Here is a 24,949-nt window from a genome sequence, read left to right as displayed (position 1 = left end):
GGTTTTTTCGCTTCTCCTTTTCGTTTTCTTAGAAACAATAGGATACCTCTACCATTGTTTTAATGTAACACTATAATAGCGAGTGATAATGACTATGGCAATAAACACAATATGAAAGGATTACAAAAGACGACGGGTTTTTAGTATTTTCTGTAAATATGGATGAAGAATTAGACATTCTTTACCCCAAAAATAAACCTAAATCACCTAATACTAAGTTCTTTCGTCTTTCAGCATGACATTTCTTAACTATATTTTGAAAAAGCTTTCACTTAGTTTTGATGGTTGAATAATTTTTTGTTTGTTATTTGAAATAGTTCAATGATGCATCATTGAAATTTTGAAATAATAAGACGTATAATAGAAACCGAATTAAATATTGCTTCATTGAGATTTGAAAATACCAGTTATTTTAAGATGTTCAACACAATTCTTATTCCACTGATACAATCTTTTTGTCTAATACAAAATGTATTAGAAAGAAATTTTTTTTTTTAATAATCAATTTTCTGAACGTTATTGTTTTTAGGCAATTCAGCAACCAAGTTATGTTATAGAAGGAAGAATCTAAGCGTAGAAGACAGTATCAATCACAATAATTACCATCGGGTAGAGGTAGTAAGATCCGAGCTCCCTCGAATTATTCGTACCCGTGTACTCTTTTCAGTGGTCGGCCCTGTCCATCACAGAAGTAGTTAATTCTTAAGTGACACCCTCGTGTCACCAATCAGCTATCCAATATCGTTTGCCGCTACGCGCCCTGCATTTAACCCGTAATATCCAAATGTACAATGTCTTTTGGGCACACACCTTGTACTTGTCTATCCATATAGTTGGTCTTTGTTGTACTTCACGGACCATTGTCATCGTTCACGACTTCAGCATTTCAATATATACATACTGTCTAAATCTCATCATTCTATTCTACATTATATAGCTAATTTTTAATTATTTGTCTTGTTTATTTGTTATATTTTCTATGTTGTTCATAGCCGCTTTGTTGACCATTTTAGTAATAAGGACACCCCCAAAGCCTCTTTATTATAAGATTATTTATTGCACAACCTTAATATATTTGTTTTAATATTATTTTATAATTATTGTCTACGCGTCATTTATTGGATGTGCGGTTAGCCGGCATCCCCTCAGGTGACCCCTCTTACTATAGTGATTGTAAATAGACTTAAGGCAAGGCGGCAATCTAGTGCGGTGCACAACTAGCCGTACTACGGTCTAGCTGTCTCGTACGAAGCACTCTTAGTTTCCTGCACACAACAATTATTAACTTTTCTTCTTTTCAATACTTTTACTAATTCTTTACTTCTACTAATTAATGTTCCAACGTTTCACATACCTATCCTTATTTTATATCTATCTTTCTCCCTTATACACGAGTTCAGCCTATAGTTGAGTGATGATGTCCCTACACCGTTGACACTACAAACGTTGAGTAGGTCAGTATACATGACTGCTGAAACAGCAATTTTACAAGTAGTACGGCTGATAATCAAACACTATTTTAGGTGTTTCCCTTTTCAAACTACTTTATTTCGTCTCACCAGTTGTTCCCGCGTACATACGAGATGGCACAATTTGCCTAAATTCATACTTTTTGACAAAATTTCACACCGGCCGTCAACCTGATTCAACCTCATAAGTCACCTTTTACAACTGGCAGAGGGGTCATGGAAGTATTCTAAAGAAATAGTGATATTAAAAAAATTAAATTTCATGAACAGTGCCTACTTATTTTCTAATAGTAATAATTAACAATTTACATAAGAGATTGCTAATCTATAGGCAATGCCATCCTTTAGTTTTTTATAATGATAATCATTAAACTCAATATAAGTGCAACTATTCACTAATACTAACTCATAAGAACATAATCATGAACACGCTTTTCGGCTCACAAAATCCATGGCACAAATCCAAGAGTCCCAAAAATGTTTTGCTTTAAATTTGGGTCCTATGCAAGCCATATTTACTCGATATATTATTTGATGTTTTATATTTTCAACTTGACCAAAAATATCGACCACCAAAACCTGAAATGTAAGAAATTGATTTTTTTTTCCGATTAATAAAAATTTTAAATTACTGTATATAAGTGTATTGTAATACACTCTTTAAAAAAATTTACATATTTAAAATATTTACATACATATAATGAAAATTTTTAACACTTACAATATAAGGGATAATGTTGATAAAAATAGTTATAAATGCAAAAATGTATTTATGTACGAATTTTCGATATTTTATGTCAAAATTACACATTTTTGTGTAAAATGAACGTTTATATTAAAAATATTACACTAATGTATGGGATTTTTTTAGAATATTCCTTACAGTATATCAATTTCACTTCATAGCTAACACGCATTGCTATTATTATATTTAAATCATAACAAAACTAATAAAACCAAAATAATGAAGGTTACTCTCATTACCTTAAAGCTGACATCATCCTACTGATAAGGGTTCAATATGGGTCTTAATAAAACTATGTCAATTTTGGTTACGATTTTAACAATCTCTTATGAGACTTACGGTCGGCTTGCTCCAGAGACCCAATGTTTGCTAATATGACACATACTAACCGTATAATAAGCCTTGTATTTGTACTTTTAAACATGATACAATATATCTATGCCAATAAATTTTGAAAATAGAGCATAATATTTTATGTATTCTGTCAAAATTAAATACCTAAAGATACTTAAAGAATATACAAAAGAAAAAGAAAAAGCTTAACATAAATTTCATTTATTATATAAAGTGTTTTAAACAAAATAAGTGGTATAAAAACATGTTTAATCTGTATGATTTACTTTTTACTTGACGATTAAAAATAAGCAGAATAAAATTAAAACAGTTGATAACGTTTTATATTTCTATAATTAATTACTATTTTAAAAATACATTGTCATAATATATAAAAGATATTCAATCATATTAAACATGAAATATTTTTTGAAAACTGTAAATACTTTTATTAAGAATATTAGACATTAAACAATTGTTATCCGTATACTATTGATAGATACAAATTATAATAACAGTCAATGATTTTTAACAAAAAATGATACTTTTTAGCATAATTTTGTAGTCATGTTAATTAAAAAGCTATTTCATTTTATTCCAGTTAATTGCACATCAGCATTAAAATTCTCGTTCGATAAATTTAACACGTGTAAAATATTTTATTTTCCATAATTTGAATATAAACAACATCGGTTATGTTTCCAATGAGTAAATGCTATACTAAATGTAATTACAAATCTTTTAAATAACCTTACTAACTTTCTATTATTTTACTATTCACTTCTATATTTTGTCAACCCATAATAAATGGCACAACTGAAGAACGAAGTTATTCAACCCTTCTCATCTGTATTGTTTTACAAATTTATTAATTTCCATATTGTTTTTGAATTTTAAATAGTTAAATTAATAGTATGCGACAAGTTTAGTGATCCAATATTACATTAAGTAATATTACTTTCTATTTAGATTAAAAATAACCTATTTTATTAAATTGTTCCGTACATCAACAGTTATTAAATTTATCATAACTTCGTAACTTACTTTGTGTATAGTAAATTTTACAAAATAAATATTTTTAATTGCAATATAAAATTTAATTGCTCAAGTTGAAATAATTTGAAAAAAAATCTTTTATTGTAATTTATAGTCTACCATTTTAAGCTCATAGTTCGTCTTCGGCTCCAAAAAATCTGTTAATCAATTTTATTTACTTTTTGTTTATAAAGTAGATTTTCAATGACATTACAATATGCATAAAAATTAGATGTTTAAATACTTTTTTTGTCGACATTAATAGGTTTTAGGTATTTTGTTAAGAAGTCTTTTTTTAGTGATTTAGCGTCTACTTATTTGGTTTTACAGTTTTGATATTGGCTTTCACAATCTGAAAATTATTATTTATTATTTTTTTTTCATTGATTTTTCTTTGGAAACTACTTCATGCAAATACTACTATATGAAACAGTGAAATAACAATAGAATTTTAGACTAAAATTAACTCTAACATATTGTAACAGATGAAGAGTTAAAATAGATAACAGAAACGAAAAATATTTAAACACTCTCTGAACAATTTAGTGATTATAATCAACTTTATTATGTTTTAGATTATTCTAAAAAAAATCTTATTGATTTGACTCTAAATTATATTGATAATATCACAAATGAAAATTAAGATCTTTTATCGTGACTTAAAACAGTATTAATTCAATAAGAAATAATAATTTATAAGGCTAGACTAACTCACCCACAAAAACCCAATCTTAGTTAAATTATTGCTTTGAATTGAAGTTGTATATTAACTTAATAGTACTTTGGGAGCTTAAAATTTTACTTAGTTTTCGGTGATTTGAGATGGGGTAGTAAAATAATTATACATTTTCATCTGAAAACAACGTATTTGTAATTTACCGAAAATTTTGAAACTTGTAAAAGACCAACTTAATCCGATTTAGTTATACCACAAGTAAAGATACATAAATGATACTTAAATTATTATTGATGATCATCAGTAGAAGTGTTAAGTTTTCCATTATGCAGAGTAAAATCGAGGTGAAAACTTAGAATCATATGTCATGCAACTAACAGGCATAAAACTTAAATTAACCTTCAAACTTAGTAAAAAACAAGAAGAAAGATAAAAGAAAAACCAGATAAATATTATTTCTAAAGTTTCATTATTGAACAATTACGTTAAACAATAAATGTTAATATGAAATGTAAAACTTACATTTTATATAAATATAGTCTTTAGTAGGAGATCCAATTTCAATATACTAGAAATTACAAAATATACAAAATTCTTAAATAAACACGACTGGACTTATTTTAATTAATCTATATAATTGCAAAAAATGAGAAGTTTTGAAATAAAAAGTACTTAGCATCAATATAATAAATAAATGGACGTGATGTATAAAATAAATACAGGAATTAGCTTAAAAAGTATTTTTTTATTATCATGATAATAAGTGCAAGTGATTCAAAATCTCTTAAAGTTGATTATAATATTTTTTAAAACTTACATTCTATATTTTAAACCTTTAAATTTTTTTTGATGTCAACTTATTACTGGCAAATTGATTTATTACCCGCATCTAATATATTTCTGTATGTAAATCATACACTAAGCTAAGTGCTCCCTAAGGTACCATATAACTTAACTTGCTTGAAAACTTACAAATTAGATACTACCTTCAAAGATGTTAATGCCATAAGCCCAATAACTTATATAAAAAAAAATTTATTTCATATATTTGATCCTTTTTCGGAGATACATTTTTCAAAAAAGTTAAAATCAAGATTTATATTTATTTCAGAGGATATACACACATCTTCGTTAAAAAAAACAATGATAATATATAGGCACAAAATATTATGCATCGTATTTCTTTTTAATTACTTAACTAAGATAATCAATAATCAAAATCAGGTGCGTTTGCTAAGAGTTTCATATATACATCCTCCTTCTACAAAAAATGATAAGCTTCACAATATAATTTTTTTTAGAAGTGAAAAGCTAAAAAAAAAATATTATCTATAGAGTATTATACTGTATTATATAAAGTTAGTAAAAACCACATAAACTAAATAAAATTTGCAATATATATATTTTCACTCAACCCATAGAAACAGTTTGTACATTTTTTTTCAGTCCATTTTATAAAAATATGCTTGCCCCTTTTAAAAACTGAAATGATGCTACTTGTTTTCCATTTAATATACCTATATAGTAGATTGAAAAGAACATAAATAAACTAAATTCGATTTATAATTGAAATCGGTTATAATAGAATCATAAAATAAGATGAAATTTATAAATTGTCCTTTTGAGACTCATTATATTTAAAAATTTGTTTTAGCTAAAAAATACATGTACATTTTATTATGTTATTGTCGTACTTTTAAAACTATTTATTGTCTTTTCTGTGTATAATTAGAAATTTTTCTTTTTAAGAGAACTTATAATTAATTGTTGTTACTATGGAGAAAAAAAGGCTCAAAGTATAAGATTTTATTTAAAACTTTTAACGAGTTTAATTCTTGTATTTTACATTAAGTGACAATCTTTTCAAAAAAAAATAGTTTTCCAATAAATTTACTCAATAAAAAATAATAAGTTAATAATGAAAAAACGACTTCCTGATTTCCACAAATAAAACTGTTACTTGAAATTTAATTAATTGTTAATCAGATATGTGTAATACCTAAATTGGAAATAAAAATAACCGACGCAAAACTTTGCTCAAAACCTTTCATAATAATTAGTATATTTTTTTAATGAGTGAAAGAATATTAACCAATTATAGTTTCAAGTTTAATTTTTCATAATTTGACTGATTATAATATTGTATTAGTAATGTGCGCATAAGTTTATAATAAAATATAATTTTTATAACAAATATATAATTGTGTTTTTCAGAGATTGTTTTATAAAAAATTTATGATCTAAAAATTATTAAACTTTAATATTAATAGATTTATTTTTATTGTTAATACTAATTTTATTAAAAAAAATTGTGCAAACGTCGAAGTTTTTAGTTATCCAAATAACGCTAAGTTAAACAGTGTAAAACTAATCAGAATCTCAATTAGAATACTACATTTTCGAAAGATTTATTCAATTTCAAAAAGAATTACCTTCTTCTTTATTACTGTTATGTTTGAACTCTCTAAATAAAGTTAACCGCAAATAATAACTTAAGAGTATTAAAAAATAATTCGTTTTCTGTAAAATATGTATATAACATATTATTCTTTATAAAGATTATTAGGTTCTACATTTTTAAAGAAATCTATTACTAAATATGAAAATTTGTCTCAAAAAAAAAAAATTTCATAGTTCTTTCATAGATTCAGAATTCACTAATAGTTTATGACTATCTTTAATAATAAAAATATTCACTAACTCCTCAAACGAAAAAGTAATTATACTTTCACCATCAAATATTTCTATTAAGGTGGGATATCATATCCCACAACCCAATATTATTATGCTAGAGTTCTTGATTTCCTCTACAGCTTAGCACAATAGGATCGTTCAATGATTGTAACACTTTTATTTATTTTAAATTAATTAAACTGACAAATATGTAAAATTAAGTTTAAAAAAATATGTAGCTAGTTCATTACCATGGAAATTTAAACACACTTCATAACTAAATCCATTGAGTTATACAACTTAATTTATTTTTAACATTTATAAACTTTTACACACTACTAATTGCAGCAAGTTATTTTTGTTACTTATTACACAAAAAAGTTGTAAAATTATAATGAAAAAAAAAATTACAGCACAATCCTACAATAACAAAAATAAGTTTTTATTAATGTAAAAAACATTGAAATTACATTTGTTAAATAAAATTATTTATACCTAAGACAAAATAAATAATTGAAGTTATTGTTCAAATAATCTATGTAGGTAAAATTTACAAAAATATCTAATTAGAACATTTAAATTACCTAATGAAAATCAACAGAATTTTAAACCAAAAAATGCATACATTATTAAGTACTCAAAAAGAAAAAAATGAATTATTCTAATTCAAAACAAAAATCAAGATTTATCTTGATCTTTAATGATGACTTTGGTGATTTTTGAGTAAACGAACATATTTTTACTGCAAAATTCAAGCACGATACACAAATGTTGCTGAAGGGCTTCATTCTGTCAAACTTTTCACCACATGAACGGCAATCAATAGTTTTAATGTACGGCGGTGGTACAAATTGAAACGGTTCTGACTTGAGATAATTGAGCTTCATATTTGATTAGCCTAAAAGATCAGAGGAGTTAACGACTTCTGCGTCGTCAATCCTTTTAGAGTCAATTTTTGAGTTGTTTTTAATCTATACTAGAGCTGCGATTAATTTTAGTTTTCTTTGACACCGTGACCTTTAATTTAACGTCTTTCACATGAGGTGTATCTCTAACGTAAGGCACTTATACAGAGCTTTAAACTCTAATGGTCTTGTTATTCTACAAAACTGTCATAAATTTGACAGCAAGCGCCGCAATAGAAAGTGTTTGTTCCAACATTTGTGAGTTTTTTCCATGTGTATACACAATAAAATCCGTGTCTTAAAACAATTACCACAAGAATGGTACGTGAACTAGTGTTTGGAGTGTTGAAGGAGATGGCACCGACTCCATACGCGATATGCTCATTCAAAGTATAATAATATTAGTGTTATTTTAAAAGTTATTACTTTAAAAATAGATGCTTTACGAAAAACTTAAAATTTTTACACTGTTATGATATACACATCATATCATTATTGTTATAATATACTATTTAAGATTTTAATTGATAAATCAATTAACACGACATGCATTAAAATATAATAAAAACCACATACTTATGAATATTGAATAGTATATACTTTTGAGTGTTTAAATTACACCAATGTAATTTTGTATAAAAAAACATATATTAATTGTTTAAAAAAATCGAAAGATAATACACAATATGTAATAGTAATGTTTTAGACATAAGGTTATAAAGAATGTGTAAAATATTATGGAAAGAACGGCAGAACACTATGAAATGTAGATGATTATTGACGAAAATGTAATAAATCAATACAAAACTATTAATAAAGAAATAATGGTAGCGTCGGTGATTGCTTCTTGTCTTTAAAAATACCATCAAACTTAATATAAAAAAACCCAAAGGAATGAACATACTGGCTCAGATGTTACTCAGATGGTGGTCAGAATGCTCTCACTCGGTTAGTCGCGCTCAGATGCGGTCAGTCACTCAAAAAGGTACGCGCAAAATGTGATCCGTCGCGTCCATATTGCAATTTCATAAGAAAGAGAAACATTTATTTATTTCAGAGTATTTATTGAAAATATCAAGATAGGAAAATAATAATTTTACTAAAAATATGTAATATTTAAAATTAAATTTTATGAGTACGTAGTTTAAGTAGGGGCAAAGAAAAATCAAGTGATTATCACCAATAAAAAATATATACTAAGTGAATTTAATAAATCAGTAATGTTTGTACGGAGTTAATTGGCAGAATGTCTATTTTTTATATTATATTGATGCGTGTCTGTTTCAGGAGTTAATTAAGAGTTTCATATCAACCATACTACATGCATAATTTAATTGATTGCCCAAAATTTCTTAAGCAAATTAATATCGAAGTTATTCCAATTAGTTCTAGAAATAAATTTACTTTTTATTTATTAAATATTAATTCTAGATATATGTTATACGAAATATGTTATTGTTTAGTTATGTAAATATTTTAAAGGCTGTTGGGAATACTGTAAAAAATATTGATTTATTATAAGATGTTTCTTAATTTTAAAAGTATTATATGTAAAGTTAGTTTTCAATTTACTTTAAGGCGAATATTTAAATATATTAATTGATTTCACTTTTCATTAAAATATTATAATTTCATGTAATTAATACTTGTATATTATATTTATTGTCATATATATGTAGAACTGTTAATGTTTATTAATTGTAATTAAAATTTAATTCCGTCATAAAGAGTATTATTCTATTAAGAATATTATTACAATAAACAATTTTTTACTTATTTCGAGTAAAAAGAAAGGTAAACACATGTTAACATATTAGCATAATATATCACTCGAATTTAGTTAAGTACTTCTATTAACTATGCATATTACACTTATTGATTTATAAACGAAAACGTTATACAGGGTGATTTTTTTATCATAACCCACTCAATTACTTGCAGAATAATAATAATTTAAAAATTTTTTTTTTTCATTATCTTTAGTTACACATTATTCTTGAATTTTTAACTATTTAACTATAAATTTTTAAATTATTATTATTCTGCAAGTAATTGAGTGGGTTATGATAAAAAAATCACCCTGTATAATGTTCTATATGATATTATTTAAAAATAATAAATATTTTATTGACAATTCAATTCGTTAAGGATTAAATTTTTTTAATTTAAATCAAAGTTATAAACATATGTTTTTTAATTTTTCAAAATTTCATTTAACTGTTGGCAAACGATATTTTATTTTAACCATACGATTAAGTACTAGAGATAGGGTTATCCTCCATTAGATCAGTCATAATTAACTTATAACAGAATACTAGAATAATTACAAACACCTATGTACATAAGAAAATCAACTACTGATAATCAAACTAAGTTTGTTTACCTACTAATTGCTAGAATTCGTATAATAAGATGATTCCAATGTTCTGGTGGTGTTTCCACTCAATTACAAAGAGCGTTTCTACTAAGAGACGAAAACATCTTTAATTACAAAAGACAGTCGATATTAAACAAAATTGATTTTATACTAACAATTATACCTTTCAATTATTTATTCAAAAACACTTACTCTATCGGAGGTTATTTTGAAAAATTTCAACTGAGTAATAATTTTCAATATGAATATTGAATATTTGAATAGCCAAAAAAAAAATATTATGAACAATAGAAAATGATTCAACTCAATTATTTTGATAAGATAATTCGATATCTTATCTTAATCGACAACAAAAAAAATTTACAAGGCTACATTTTTGTCACNCTTAATCGACAACAACAAAAATTTACAAGGCTATATTTTTGTCACCAAATTTGTTATTTAAAATATTTTGTGACTTACATTTTATATAAGATTTAATTAAGAATAAAAGTAGCAAATGAAATAAAAACGTTTTCTCACGTTACACCATTTTTTAAACTATGGTAAAAACAGTAAGCATAGCAAAACTTACGAATATGCATGATTCCTTTCTTACACATAAAAAAATTAAATTACTGTTACAGTCGAGATAACAAAAGAGAACAAATAACGTTAGTTTTTTCCAGAATTAAAGCTACAAAAATGTCATTAGTTAAATGTTATATTTTAGAAAAAAGGACGTATTTTTAGTTGTACAACATTTACAATAATTATTACTGATCTGAACAATAATTTATAATAAAGAACATTTTGTATTTAAATTGTATTAAAGTACTCTAAACACTACTCCGAAAAATTAAAAAATAGACGTGTACTATGTTTAATCAAATTTAAAAGAAATGAGAAAAAAATTAGAAAATAAATAATTAGTTTCTTTTAAATACTAAAATGAGTTTTATTATTTGTTAAAAATATGAATTGATTAATTTCTCTTTACCATCTTATGGAAAGTTCTTTCCAAACTTGTGACAGTTTAAAAAAGAAAAGCGGAGCTCTCCAAGTAAAACTTAATGGTTATGTACATGCATAATAAAAGTATACATTTTTCATATCCGTTGACAACATAGTTTAGTTGATGACAACGTAAATGTTAAAACGAAAATAATCAGAACATAAATCGTCTACCAAGCTAACAATATTGGTAATTAAATATTACTTTTACTTATCTTTTTTATCATAATCTGAGATAACAAATTGTCATTGTTTAAATACCGCAAAACGGAAAACATTATAAATCCATTACGTTTTAATTGTCATAAAAACAAAATAAATAATTTTCAAGAGTTCAACCGTGACAAAAATAAATCATTGTAATTAAATAGTTTTACACAATAAAGAGAATTTTTAAAAGTTTGTATAGTCAAATTAAACCATCAGAATTTAGTCAGATATTTCTTTACTTGAGAATATAACTGCAGAGATAGATACTGCACCATAGAANATTATTGCAGAGATAGATACTGCACCATAGAAAAAAAGAATTAATAATGCTTTTTGTTAGAATGATCTGACACTCAATAAAACAGTCGCCCTTGACCGGGATCCGAACAAAATGCGCCGCGCTTTATTAACCATCAGATTCTAAAACATTCCAATTTTATTAAAAATATTATGGGTATAAGAAAAATGTTAATATTAATAATATTAATCGAGTAAAAATAAGTTACTCTTTTAGAGAAAAATCGTGTTATAATTATTACATAATCGATACAGAATTATAAGTTTGATTAATCATTTTGTTGTTATTATAACTCAATAAGTAGTGTTTTTAACAAAAAGAACTATTTAATAAGCGCGAGTTAATCAACGTTTTTTTTTTAATACTGTGCTCGTAAAATATCTTTAAATTTTTTAATATATGATTGACACGACGGTTCGCTATTTTTACTGAGCTCGTCGAACAATATTTTCTGTCCCATAATGTATTTACGGCCGTAAGTAGTTTCCACTAGGATACATAACAATTGAAGCGCAAACTCTTTCAAAGCTCGACCTTTCATACTTGGTGCCAGTGCAAATGTCACGAGTAAATTCATTGTATTACTTTCGGCTAAAAAAATCTTTGATTCCAGCACTGTTGCCGCCCTCAACATACACATCACACAGTTAAGGACCACTTCGTAACTATGAGATCTCATGCCGCATTTCAGATATTCGAGAATACCACGGCTTGCTAGCCAATCGCCATCAAAAGTTTCAGCCAAAATCTTCGTTACCTCGGTCTTTTGATTCATCGACAAGAATAGTTGTAAATCTCTTTGTGTGATTTTCTTTCGGACTGAATCGTTGGTGGCCATTAGACGACTTATGGTTCTCAACAACAGCGGTATGATCCTACTATCTTGTTCCTCGTACACTCTCTGCAGCACTCGCTCCAAAAACCCACACTCGGCCATGGCTTCATTTCCGACCCTCTGATCCGCTAATGCCAACGCAGACGCTGCACAGTGGAACCGAACTCGATAATCTTCATCCGACAATCCTTTCAGCATCATCTCCACCAAGTTTACATTCATCATTATAGTGACTTTGCCCAACGGCTGACCGCTTAGTATTTTAATTACTATACAACATCGTTGACGAATGAATGGCTCCTTGTGACGCATGAGCGTCACGAATGCGTCCAACACTCTTAACCTGTTTAAATTAAAACAAAACATTATTTACTTTCGTTAAAACGCAAATCCGTAAGATTATCGATTCGTTAAAGTAATTAACCGGTAACCGGTACAGTCCGGAGTAGGATATCGCTGCTTTCTTTTTTTTTAAATGTATAACTTTTTCAAATATCCACAATAATATATCACACCGCGTTATACGTAATTGTTTCTCTTATGAACCATTAGCATGTATGATTACCCGAAAATTAGTATTTATTAATTTTTCAACTGATATACATTAGTCTCCTACGATTTATGTTAATGTTCCGAATTCGTGAAATGCATTTTTAAAATTCTACAGACAAATAAAGATTAAAAAAATAGGTTTTTTCACCATACCATTTACGGGTTAAACACGTGCGCTTTCAAATACAAATCTAATTAACTAGATATTTAATAAATTATTTAACAGTTATTGCTATTGGAAATTCAGTATTTGTCTAGAACACTACTTGTACCTTATTAAGTCCATGGCTTTAAACGCGTCATGTACCTTTTCAACTAAAGTATGCAAAGCCTTTGAGACCACGATCCAATCAGAATTGTATAGGAGACGATTTAAGTAGGGTATATCTGCTCTACCATATGGTACAGTCAACGCATCGCTAACTTTAAATGGAATTGTAATAAGACAATTATGCCATTCTGATTCTAAATTAATTAAATCCCTTGAACCGAGCAATTTGCACATTAAAACTAAACCGGTTGGCGCTTTAACTGTGGTCGCATTATTTAATTCTCCTTGTCTACTTTCTTCGGCCATTTTTACGAATTATTTATTAAATCTTTTCCAAAATGTCGTTCTATTTGTTTACACTATAATTTACTTAACCACGTATTATAAAAACAAAAGTATCTATGCTACGATAGAAAATATTATAAAACAACATTTTTTAATAAATCAATAAAATACTTATACAAATTAATTAAAATTATTCTTATCTATAAGTTGTTTGCAATCATTATTTTATATAGTCATGGGGAGTTTTAAAATTGAGCATATGATTTTTCCTCACAAAAGTAGAAACTTGTTTGGAAAACATGACAACAGTTTCCAGTAAATAAGTGTCGTACGTAGTTGATCTTATAATGTAATATGAAATTAACATTCTTACTTAACAGAGAATAGTAAAAAGTAATTCGACAATTTCATACATTATCACTACTTTCCAAAAAATATTAACCATGTTTATGGTTATTTTTAAGATAACACTTTTATAACATTGCAGAATAATGAAATAGTGTTTTCAATGGGCTAAAAAAATAAGAAAAAAAAATATTTGAATATTGAATACACTGTTATTTTATTAATTACAAACGGCGATTTGTTTATGCAATACTGATGCATACGTGTATTACCAACTAGCGGTAATTATAATTGTTATACTCATTTTTGACTATAATTTTGAGTTATAAATAAACGTAAGTTGTACATAACTGAGAAGTAACAAATAGTGACCAAAGATTCCTATATTTTAGTAGAAACGTGTTCTTTATTCAGCTCTGAAGGAATAAATAATGAAACACGGCAGAGTTGATATCAACATTTTATAACAAAGTTATCGTGATACTCTTATACGTATGTTTATCTATAATTTATTTATACTGCTAGAGGTTACAAATGGCCTGTGTGAATACTAATATCCAAGTGAGATTGCTGTGATGTCATCAGCTACGTATAAAATTTCAATAAAAAAAAATAACATTCCTTTGGAAAACCGTCAAATTCAGAATATATTAGTCAATAATCTTACCTATATCGGTATTATCTTTGTGTTCGAATGTTCATATATAACTATAATTTATAACAATATGCCATAATATTTATGAAATAAATACCTCATATTTTATTTATAAAAACTTATTTTATTCGCGACTGCCGCCAGTTTATTGTCAAATTAATGAATATAGTTAAATTTAATAAAATGAGCGTTAGCTTTTAGCTTGATTTTATTGTTGTTTTTTTTACATGTCGGTGGTAGCGAACCTCACTTTCTGAAATTATTTCAACTCTATAGGTTTAAGCGTCATGGTTTTTTTTCGTGGTCTTCATCATATACATTTTTCCATCAACTTGGTATAATAACAAAATTACTTAAACTGCATTAAATACGATCGATGGTTATACAAAAAGAACGAAACAAACCGGCTGGGTTTCTGCCAGACATTTACATAATACAGTAGCAAATGTACCGTGTTAATATATATAGCATTCTTTTTTTTTCTTTGTCAAACAATAAATTTAGTCCAACTTTTTTTCGCAAAAAAAAAAAATAAAAGAAAACAAGGTGAACCTATTTCTTGCATAATATATTATCAGACGAAAGGAAAATCTTCTGTGCTTTAGGATGGATCAATAGTTGTTCTTTTTGTTTCATTCGTATGTGTATTATATAAACTACAAAAAATATACTTTTAGGGTATGGGTATAGAAAAGCTGGACAATAATTGGCCTTTATGTATAAAATAGTAGCACAATGTAAAAATTCTTAAGACAATGTGACCAATTTACACACAAGCCTTTTGTATAGTAATATCTATACATCATAATGAAGTCCGCTCATTTTTCATTAAAAAAATTTCTATGAAAGGTATCAATAAAAACCAACTAATATTCAAAATGTAACATTCGGATATATTTTTCATTTGAAATTTTATACAAATTTTAAATTACACAGATTTTTATTGGATGAAATTTTTATTTTCAAATACACATTTCTACCTCATTTTATAGTATACAAATTAGTTGTACCAAACAATGGAACAAAAATCAATGTAATAGATCCAAAACTTACTTGAATGAATTTTTTTAATAAATTCAGTTTAAGGTTATATTTAAAGCTTAAAGTTCTAGAGCCAGTATTAAATGAAATATTAGATAAAATTGCTCTTGGTTGTTAGAGAATGCACACAACAAAATTGTTTGATGATTACAATAAAAAAATTAGACGACAAAAAGATGCAAATTCGACTTAATCTAGTGCTCTTAAACTATAATTATCAACAAAAGTCGTTTTTCAAAATTCGGATCAATCATTTGCTGTTAAAGTTGTTAATGAAGCAATTATAGCAACTCCTACTCATGCCTATAAATTTAATATTATTAACATTGTTTTAATAATTAATAATAATGTCAAAATTCAAAACTACATTAAAATAATTTATTATTATAATTTTACTATTGAAAAATTCTTTTAAATATATTATAAGTTATAATAGATTTTTTCTAAACGCACACATACGTAAATCATTTTTAAAATTACAAGTATAATAAATTTAAAATTAAAAATAAAAATCTTAAATAAATCATCTTAATAATTTTAATATCAAAAGATAAGTTAAAATCTTAATTAATTACTGTTATTAAATTAAAAATTACACAAGTATAATAAAACAATAATGCGGACTCCATCGTTAGGACTTAAATAATTAAAAATACCACTATGTTCATTGAAAGTTATTAATTATTTTTAGTCTTCATTAAGCTAAAATAAATAATTTACTTTGTTAAATATTTTTAATCAATAGAGAATAGGTTTTCTAATGTAATACACAGATATTTCATAAAAGTCTAAATCGAGTACGTTATATTTATTTATTGCTTTATGTGTTATTGTAATCATTGTAACAATAAAGTAATAAAGGTTTTCCCTAATATAGCAAAATCTTTTAGTATTCTAACAAATGATTTTGAAAAGGTTAAATGTTTAACTCAAAATAATAAGTAAAAAAATTAGTTCCGATTATATTTTTTCAATAATAAAAACGAAACAACAATAGCAAATAAACATAAAGCTCATATAACCAAAACCCCGTGCTACCAATTCATAATTTTTGTAAACAACAGTCTTACACACCTTTAAACTACCCTTCAAAGTACTATTTTCATTTACTGACATTTCGATCCATGATAAATGTCAACTATGTTTTGATATATTCTAACGGGTACAAAATGCACTTTCAATATAGATAAAATTCAAAGAGGTATTTATATCGATTTTATATTATAATATATTTAAATCTAATTCCAAGCTACTTTGGAAATTTATTAAGAATATAAGTTTCAGCTTGTAATGTAATATTTTTTTTTCTTTGGTAACTTTCAATGTTTTTAATATACTCCATATGAATATTTCAAAANACAAGTATAATAAATTTAAAATTAAAAATAAAAATCTTAAATAAATCATCTTAATAATTTTAATATCAAAAGATAAGTTAAAATCTTAATTAATTACTGTTATTAAATTAAAAATTACACAAGTATAATAAAACAATAATGCGGACTCCATCGTTAGGACTTAAATAATTAAAAATACCACTATGTTCATTGAAAGTTATTAATTATTTTTAGTCTTCATTAAGCTAAAATAAATAATTTACTTTGTTAAATATTTTTAATCAATAGAGAATAGGTTTTCTAATGTAATACACAGATATTTCATAAAAGTCTAAATCGAGTACGTTATATTTATTTATTGCTTTATGTGTTATTGTAATCATTGTAACAATAAAGTAATAAAGGTTTTCCCTAATATAGCAAAATCTTTTAGTATTCTAACAAATGATTTTGAAAAGGTTAAATGTTTAACTCAAAATAATAAGTAAAAAAATTAGTTCCGATTATATTTTTTCAATAATAAAAACGAAACAACAATAGCAAATAAACATAAAGCTCATATAACCAAAACCCCGTGATACCAATTCATAATTTTTGTAAACAACAGCCTTACACACCTTTAAACTACCCTTCCAAAGTACTATTTTCATTTACTGACATTTCGATCCATGATAAATGTCAACTATGTTTTGATATATTCTAACGGGTACAAAATGCACTTTCAATATAGATAAAATTCAAAGAGGTATTTATATTGATTTAATATTATAATATATTTAAATCTAATCCCAAGCTACTTTGGAAATTTATTAAGAATGTAAGTTTCAGCTTGTAATGTAATATTTTTTTTTCTTTGGTAACTTTCAATGTTTTTAATATACTCCATATGAATATTTCAAAACCACCATTGGTGTCTTCCATTGTGCTTTTATCCATGATTTCACTTCTTCCACTCATTGCCTTTAGTTGTACAAGNCTGCTTTTATCCATGATTTGACTTCTTCCACTCATTGCCTTTAGTTGTACAAGTCGTCCGTCCACAGCTTTCATTTACTTTATTTTAATAGATTGCTTTATACGTATGCAAAAAAATCGATCATATAAAATACTTAAATAAGTTTTGAGAGAGTAGAATTAGTAATGGTGTTGCCAAACCACACACACACAGATATATTTTGACTAACTATCAAATACCTTGGAAATCCCCTTTAATATCTCGCTGTTATCATTTTAAAATTCACACAGTGGTGTTGAAATACATTGATAAATTAGCACAAATAATTTTATTATAAAAATAAAAAAAAAATACCCTAAAAAGCTGGTCTTCCAAAATCTTCAACTTTTAATCATGAATCATAACGATGATGGTCATAGCATTGTTGATTTAATCGTTATTTTACGTTCACTAATAAAAAAATCTATTTACGACATTTTACAAGTCCTGTATTAAATCTGTTGTAATAGACCCTATACTTAAAAACACTATTTCTTTCTCTCCTCTTTCATCTCTCAACACAAACAAATATTCTATCCTATTACACAATACTTCTCACAACAAATACTATACNATACCAATTCATAATTTTTGTAAACAACAGCCTTACACACCTTTAAACTACCCTTCCAAAGTACTATTTTCATTTACTGACATTTCGATCCATGATAAATGTCAACTATGTTTTGATATATTCTAACGGGTACAAAATGCACTTTCAATATAGATAAAATTCAAAGAGGTATTTATATTGATTTAATATTATAATATATTTAAATCTAATCCCAAGCTACTTTGGAAATTTATTAAGAATGTAAGTTTCAGCTTGTAATGTAATATTTTTTTTTCTTTGGTAACTTTCAATGTTTTTAATATACTCCATATGAATATTTCAAAACCACCATTGGTGTCTTCCATTGTGCTTTTATCCATGATTTCACTTCTTCCACTCATCGCCTTTAGTTGTACAAGTCGTCCGTCCACAGCTTTCATTTACTTTATTTTAATAGATTGCTTTTTACGTATGCAAAAAAAATCGATCATATAAAATACTTAAATAAGTCTTGAGAAAGTAGAATTAATAATAGTGTTGCCAAACCACACACATACACAGATATATTTTGACTAACTATCAAATACCTTGGCAAACCCCTTTAATATCTCGCTGTTATCACTTTAAAATTCACACAGTGGTGTTGAAATACATTGATAAATTAGCACAAATAATTTTATTATAAAAATAAAAAAAAAACCCTAAAAAGCTGGTCTTCCAAAATCTTCAACTTTTAGTCATGAATCATAACGATGATGGCCATAGCATTGTTGATTTAATCGTTATTTTAAGTTCCATAATAAAAAAATCTATTTACGACATTTTACAAGTCCTGTATTAAATCTGTTGTAATAGACCCTATACTTAAAAACACTATTTCTTTCTCTCCTCTTTCATCTCTCAACACAAACAAATATTCTATCCTATTACACAATACTTCTCACAACAAATACTATACACAATCAATATTTTCTGTTCTTAATAACATCCAACACAAAGTTGACACAATCACGCCATAGTCATCCGCTCTTCTTTTTCATCGCACGTGCACCCTTCAAAAATCAAATGCTTCCATTTATTATTTTCAGTTAAAGAACCCTTTTTCAATGTATATACAAAATCATGAAATTCCTAAAAAATCTGAAGCAAATTAAAACCGGACGATACATATGTGCGTCTCTGGAAGGGGTTTTAAGAAGAACACCAGGAGAGACCCAGTTATTTAGCTGTTTCTATAAAACCGACATACAAACACGTCGCTTTCATCGTCTGGTTCTCGCAAGCTAAATTAATTTAACACCGCAGAATAATATATTTATATTATAAATAATAAATAATAAATATTTAAGGTTGTGTTTATTAATTAAGAATAATATCTCTCCGTAAACTTCGCGTGATTATTACAATTGTTTTATATAAATANTGATTTAATATTATAATATATTTAAATCTAATCCCAAGCTACTTTGGAAATTTATTAAGAATGTAAGTTTCAGCTTGTAATGTAATATTTTTTTTTCTTTGGTAACTTTCAATGTTTTTAATATACTCCATATGAATATTTCAAAACCACCATTGGTGTCTTCCATTGTGCTTTTATCCATGATTTCACTTCTTCCACTCATCGCCTTTAGTTGTACAAGTCGTCCGTCCACAGCTTTCATTTACTTTATTTTAATAGATTGCTTTTTACGTATGCAAAAAAAATCGATCATATAAAATACTTAAATAAGTCTTGAGAAAGTAGAATTAATAATAGTGTTGCCAAACCACACACATACACAGATATATTTTGACTAACTATCAAATACCTTGGCAAACCCCTTTAATATCTCGCTGTTATCACTTTAAAATTCACACAGTGGTGTTGAAATACATTGATAAATTAGCACAAATAATTTTATTATAAAAATAAAAAAAAAACCCTAAAAAGCTGGTCTTCCAAAATCTTCAACTTTTAGTCATGAATCATAACGATGATGGCCATAGCATTGTTGATTTAATCGTTATTTTAAGTTCCATAATAAAAAAATCTATTTACGACATTTTACAAGTCCTGTATTAAATCTGTTGTAATAGACCCTATACTTAAAAACACTATTTCTTTCTCTCCTCTTTCATCTCTCAACACAAACAAATATTCTATCCTATTACACAATACTTCTCACAACAAATACTATACACAATCAATATTTTCTGTTCTTAATAACATCCAACACAAAGTTGACACAATCACGCCATAGTCATCCGCTCTTCTTTTTCATCGCACGTGCACCCTTCAAAAATCAAATGCTTCCATTTATTATTTTCAGTTAAAGAACCCTTTTTCAATGTATATACAAAATCATGAAATTCCTAAAAAATCTGAAGCAAATTAAAACCGGACGATACATATGTGCGTCTCTGGAAGGGGTTTTAAGAAGAACACCAGGAGAGACCCAGTTATTTAGCTGTTTCTATAAAACCGACATACAAACACGTCGCTTTCATCGTCTGGTTCTCGCAAGCTAAATTAATTTAACACCGCAGAATAATATATTTATATTATAAATAATAAATAATAAATATTTAAGGTTGTGTTTATTAATTAAGAATAATATCTCTCCGTAAACTTCGCGTGATTATTACAATTGTTTTATATAAATATATGTGAAGTTACATTAATTATATTATTTTTTCATCAACAACTGTTTGGCTTTGCGTTCTTTTTTATCACTATTCTGCACGTCTGAAAGATAGTTAAAACTCAGGTAAGAACATTCAAACTCAGCTTATAAATTAATGCTAACAAACATAGACCCTCGTACAACACAACCCGAGAAAAAGGATAGTTCTTTATTTTAATACCCCTTCTCATTACTTTATTTTTTGGTTTACGACAAATCCTAGGTAATTATTAATAATTTTTTTATAAACATAAAGATGTCTTTAATGAACTTGATAATCTTAATAACAATAATATCATTGGACCTGATTGTATATCCACTTATATGTAAGTTTTTATATACATATAGTATAATTTATATATGTACTTGTAGATTTATCCTCTCTCCTCCTATAACCTATCATTTTAATACTTCTTTAAAATCTGAATACTTCCTATCTACGTGGAATCATACTTACATTAGACTAAAATGTTTCGGATTACTAAAAAGAGGTATGACCCACAGATAGCATTACTCGCCCACATCTTGCCACGTAAATATTTCTAACATAGGAATATTAATGAAAAACAAAAATTACATTCATTATCGTTATCTGTATATGTATAAAAATACATTTAGATGTCTATGATTATCCTGTAAAATGCAACTCTTTTTAATATATTATTCAAAATTTATAATTTTGATAACAATGAAATTTAAAAAAATAACAACATCAATTATATCAATATTTGTACTACCAAACTATGAAATACGTTATAATTTTTTTTAGTGCTGAATTCCGCTCGACTGATTTCGTAGAGGTACGAATTCTTAAGTAGTCTTATCCAAGTGGGCAACAAACCCAACCCTGTGGTTGGGTTTGTTGAAGAAGTCGAAAAAAAGGTTAGTAGATTGTTTACTTTACCAAATATAATTTGACACTAATGTATAATATTAATTGGTTTTTTATTATTGTTACACAGACACTTTAAGATTCAATATTTTAATAAAAGTTATAATTTAGTTAATAGTATACAATCGATAATTTAACTACTTAGTTTTTAGTGTCAAAATATGATTAACTATAATTTGCATACACAATTCTTTTTCCTTTGTATAATGTACTTGTCACTATCATAATATGGAATAGAAGTAGGGTACCTTATTTATGACCACAATACTAGTCTTTTTATTTAATCGTTTTGTTTAAGATAATCAACACTTTCATTATACATTATATTCATATTCTTAGAAGAACATGAATCTTTTCAAACAAATAAAATTAATAACTTTAACAAATATTTAAATAATTAACATTTAGCAAACGCATACTGTTGTATAATTATATTATATTACACACGAATCAGTCATAAATAAATTATTAGGCACTTTTAAAATCACATAATTACCGAGAAGAAATCTATAAATTATATTTGTCTTAATATTTTTTATTCTAATCTCAGTAATTAAACGCATTGTATCAACTCTAATCTTAACTATAAAAAACTGTATTAACATTATATAAAATGTCAAAGTGATTTGTATATTATTTATCTATAATAATTTATGTATTTTATGCTTACTTATCAATAAACAATAACATTGTAAAAATAGGATAATGATGATTTCCAAGGATACAAAATATTACCACAGGTAGAACAAACCCTTACAGTCTGGTATGTTCTAATCGCGCACTTGACATTGCTACATAAAAATTATGATCATCAATGACGTATTCTTATGTGTTAAATTTGTGATCTAAAAATCGAATTTGTGTTAATTATCAATTATTAATTAATACTATTACTGAAGTCATTTTAATGACTAAGAAAAATTATCAAGTAAGATTTCAAATCAATAAGAATTAATACTTATATTAAATTATGATCCTCAAATCACTCCCCGAATGAAAGTAACTCTCACTTTTACCAATTCACTCTTTCAATATTATCACATTTTAATCTTTTATTATTCAGTTCAAAAGCAAACAAGTGTTTAACACATTTATTTATTTGATTAAGTTTTGAGTTAATCACTTTAAACTTTGATATTATTAATATTGACTTTGAGAAGGATTTAACAGGATTATTGACATTTTTATACATTTTATATAGGCGGAAAGAATAGTGCAGCTAAAAATAAAAAATTATTAATATTATTTTAATTCAAAAAAGTTATAAATATCAATAAATAAATAAGTTTATAAAGAAATAAAAAAAAGATATAACCAAATTACTAGTAAATTTTGTATTATTTGATTTGTTGCTTTTACAAAACAACCCTGAAAAAACGTGCTTCTATGGTAATTAGATTCTATGAAAAATCTAAATTAATTAGGTTTACTTTTAATCTAAAGAGAAAGTAGTATTGTGTAATGCAATATTGGATCACTAAGCTTGTAGTATTATCGTAGTAATTTAACTATACTTCTAAAGTTTAAAGATATTATGGAAATTAATACATTTACAAAACATTATAGATGAGAAGATTGAGTAATTTAACAGTACATGTCTTTCTCAATTTATCAATTATAAAGTATTTTTTATGTTTATTCCTTAACTTTATAAGGGTGTTAACTTTATTATTTCAAATGGAAACATACATATTTAACTTGTATATTTAATAAATAATGATCTAATTAAGAAAATGATTGGTCAATAACAACTTATATATTTATTATATAAAACAAGTAATTTAAAATAAACATTGTTTATGAGTTGTAAATGTTTTTATTTTGATCACTAATCATTTCCCGGCAATTCTCTTCCTACTGTCTAGATAGAAAAATGTCAATAATTTAAATAAATAAATTACTAAAATAGTTGTCAAAAATTTGTTATCGACCAGTCATTTTCTTAATTAGATCATTATCTATTGAATGAGTTAATAAATTTTGCATGTTGTCATTTGAAAAAAGAAAATTAACACCCTTATAAGGTATAATTAATGAACATAAAAATACTTAAAAACACATTTAATAAAAAAAACATGTACCTAAAAGAAATCAAAACAAAAATTCTTTCTATTATTTTTATTTTTCGATTAATTAAGTGGTTTATAATAAATGAATAACTCTGTATATTATATTCTTGTAATGTTACTAAACAAGCTCATTCCAGTTATAAGAATATAATTCAAGTATTAAATTTAAAAACTTCAAAGGTAGGAATTCTTTTGTTATATTTCTGGAAAAACTATTAAAAATGAGATTGATGATTCCTTTCTTCTAAGTTTAATTAGCTTTATAACAAAGCCTTATAATATACGAAACAATTACCTATTTTATATCCTTCAATTATCTAAAAATTATTTAGAATTTTCATCAATTAGTATAAAATAATTCGTTGATAATACATTTCTAATAATATTATATTTTTATATATTACAAATTAGTTTGTATAATACTTTTGTCTTGTTTTATTAATTGGAATAGAATTAATTGAAAACAAAACTGTAAAATTTAAGTAATTTGTTTATATTCTGTGTAGTCAGTAGTTTTAATTTACTATTGTTATTATCATTATAAAATAATTTGTACATACATTTAAATTTATGTCCTTTATATTGCTCAACTAAATTGACATCAACATTTTAGAAAATTATTTAAAGATAGTGCATATTTATTTTGTATGTTATATTATTGTATTTAAAGGTTATAAACTTAGTGTGAAAATTAAACTATGAACAGACTAATTATATATACATAAGAGTTTCAAAACAAA

General features: G+C 25.8%; 1 protein-coding gene across 2 annotated transcripts; it reads right to left on the bottom strand.

Moving 5' to 3' along the window:
- Positions 1–11,955: 11,955 nt before the first annotated feature.
- On the bottom strand, positions 11,956–24,909 carry LOC126904236 (uncharacterized). 2 transcript variants are annotated; one of them, XM_050683046.1, is made up of 3 exons: positions 24,770–24,909; positions 22,811–22,985; positions 11,956–12,892 (listed from the first exon to the last, which is right to left on the bottom strand). In XM_050683046.1, exons 2-3 carry the CDS (start codon positions 22,828–22,830, stop codon positions 12,073–12,075), a joined length of 840 nt encoding a protein of 279 aa, XP_050539003.1. In that variant the 5' UTR covers positions 22,831–22,985; positions 24,770–24,909; the 3' UTR covers positions 11,956–12,072. The 2 variants fall into 2 exon arrangements, with proteins under 2 accessions (XP_050539003.1, XP_050539004.1); XM_050683047.1 differs by lacking the exon at positions 22,811–22,985.
- Between the last annotated feature and the right edge of the window lie 40 nt (positions 24,910–24,949).

The sequence above is a fragment of the Daktulosphaira vitifoliae genome, unplaced genomic scaffold (assembly GCF_025091365.1).
Source record: "Daktulosphaira vitifoliae isolate Bord-2020 unplaced genomic scaffold, ASM2509136v1 Scaffold_4, whole genome shotgun sequence".
Classification (NCBI taxonomy): domain Eukaryota; kingdom Metazoa; phylum Arthropoda; class Insecta; order Hemiptera; family Phylloxeridae; genus Daktulosphaira; species Daktulosphaira vitifoliae.
This window is presented reverse-complemented; position numbering and strand designations above follow the sequence as displayed.

Bases quoted from the DNA above. Each gene is read 5' to 3' on its own strand.
- LOC126904236 (XM_050683046.1), bottom strand. From the start codon at position 22,830: ATGTTATTGTTTATTGATAA. The intron at 12,893-22,810 runs GTAAGCATAAAA...TAATTTAAACAG, and splicing joins ATGTTATTGTTTATTGATAA to GTTAAGAGTGTTGGACGCAT.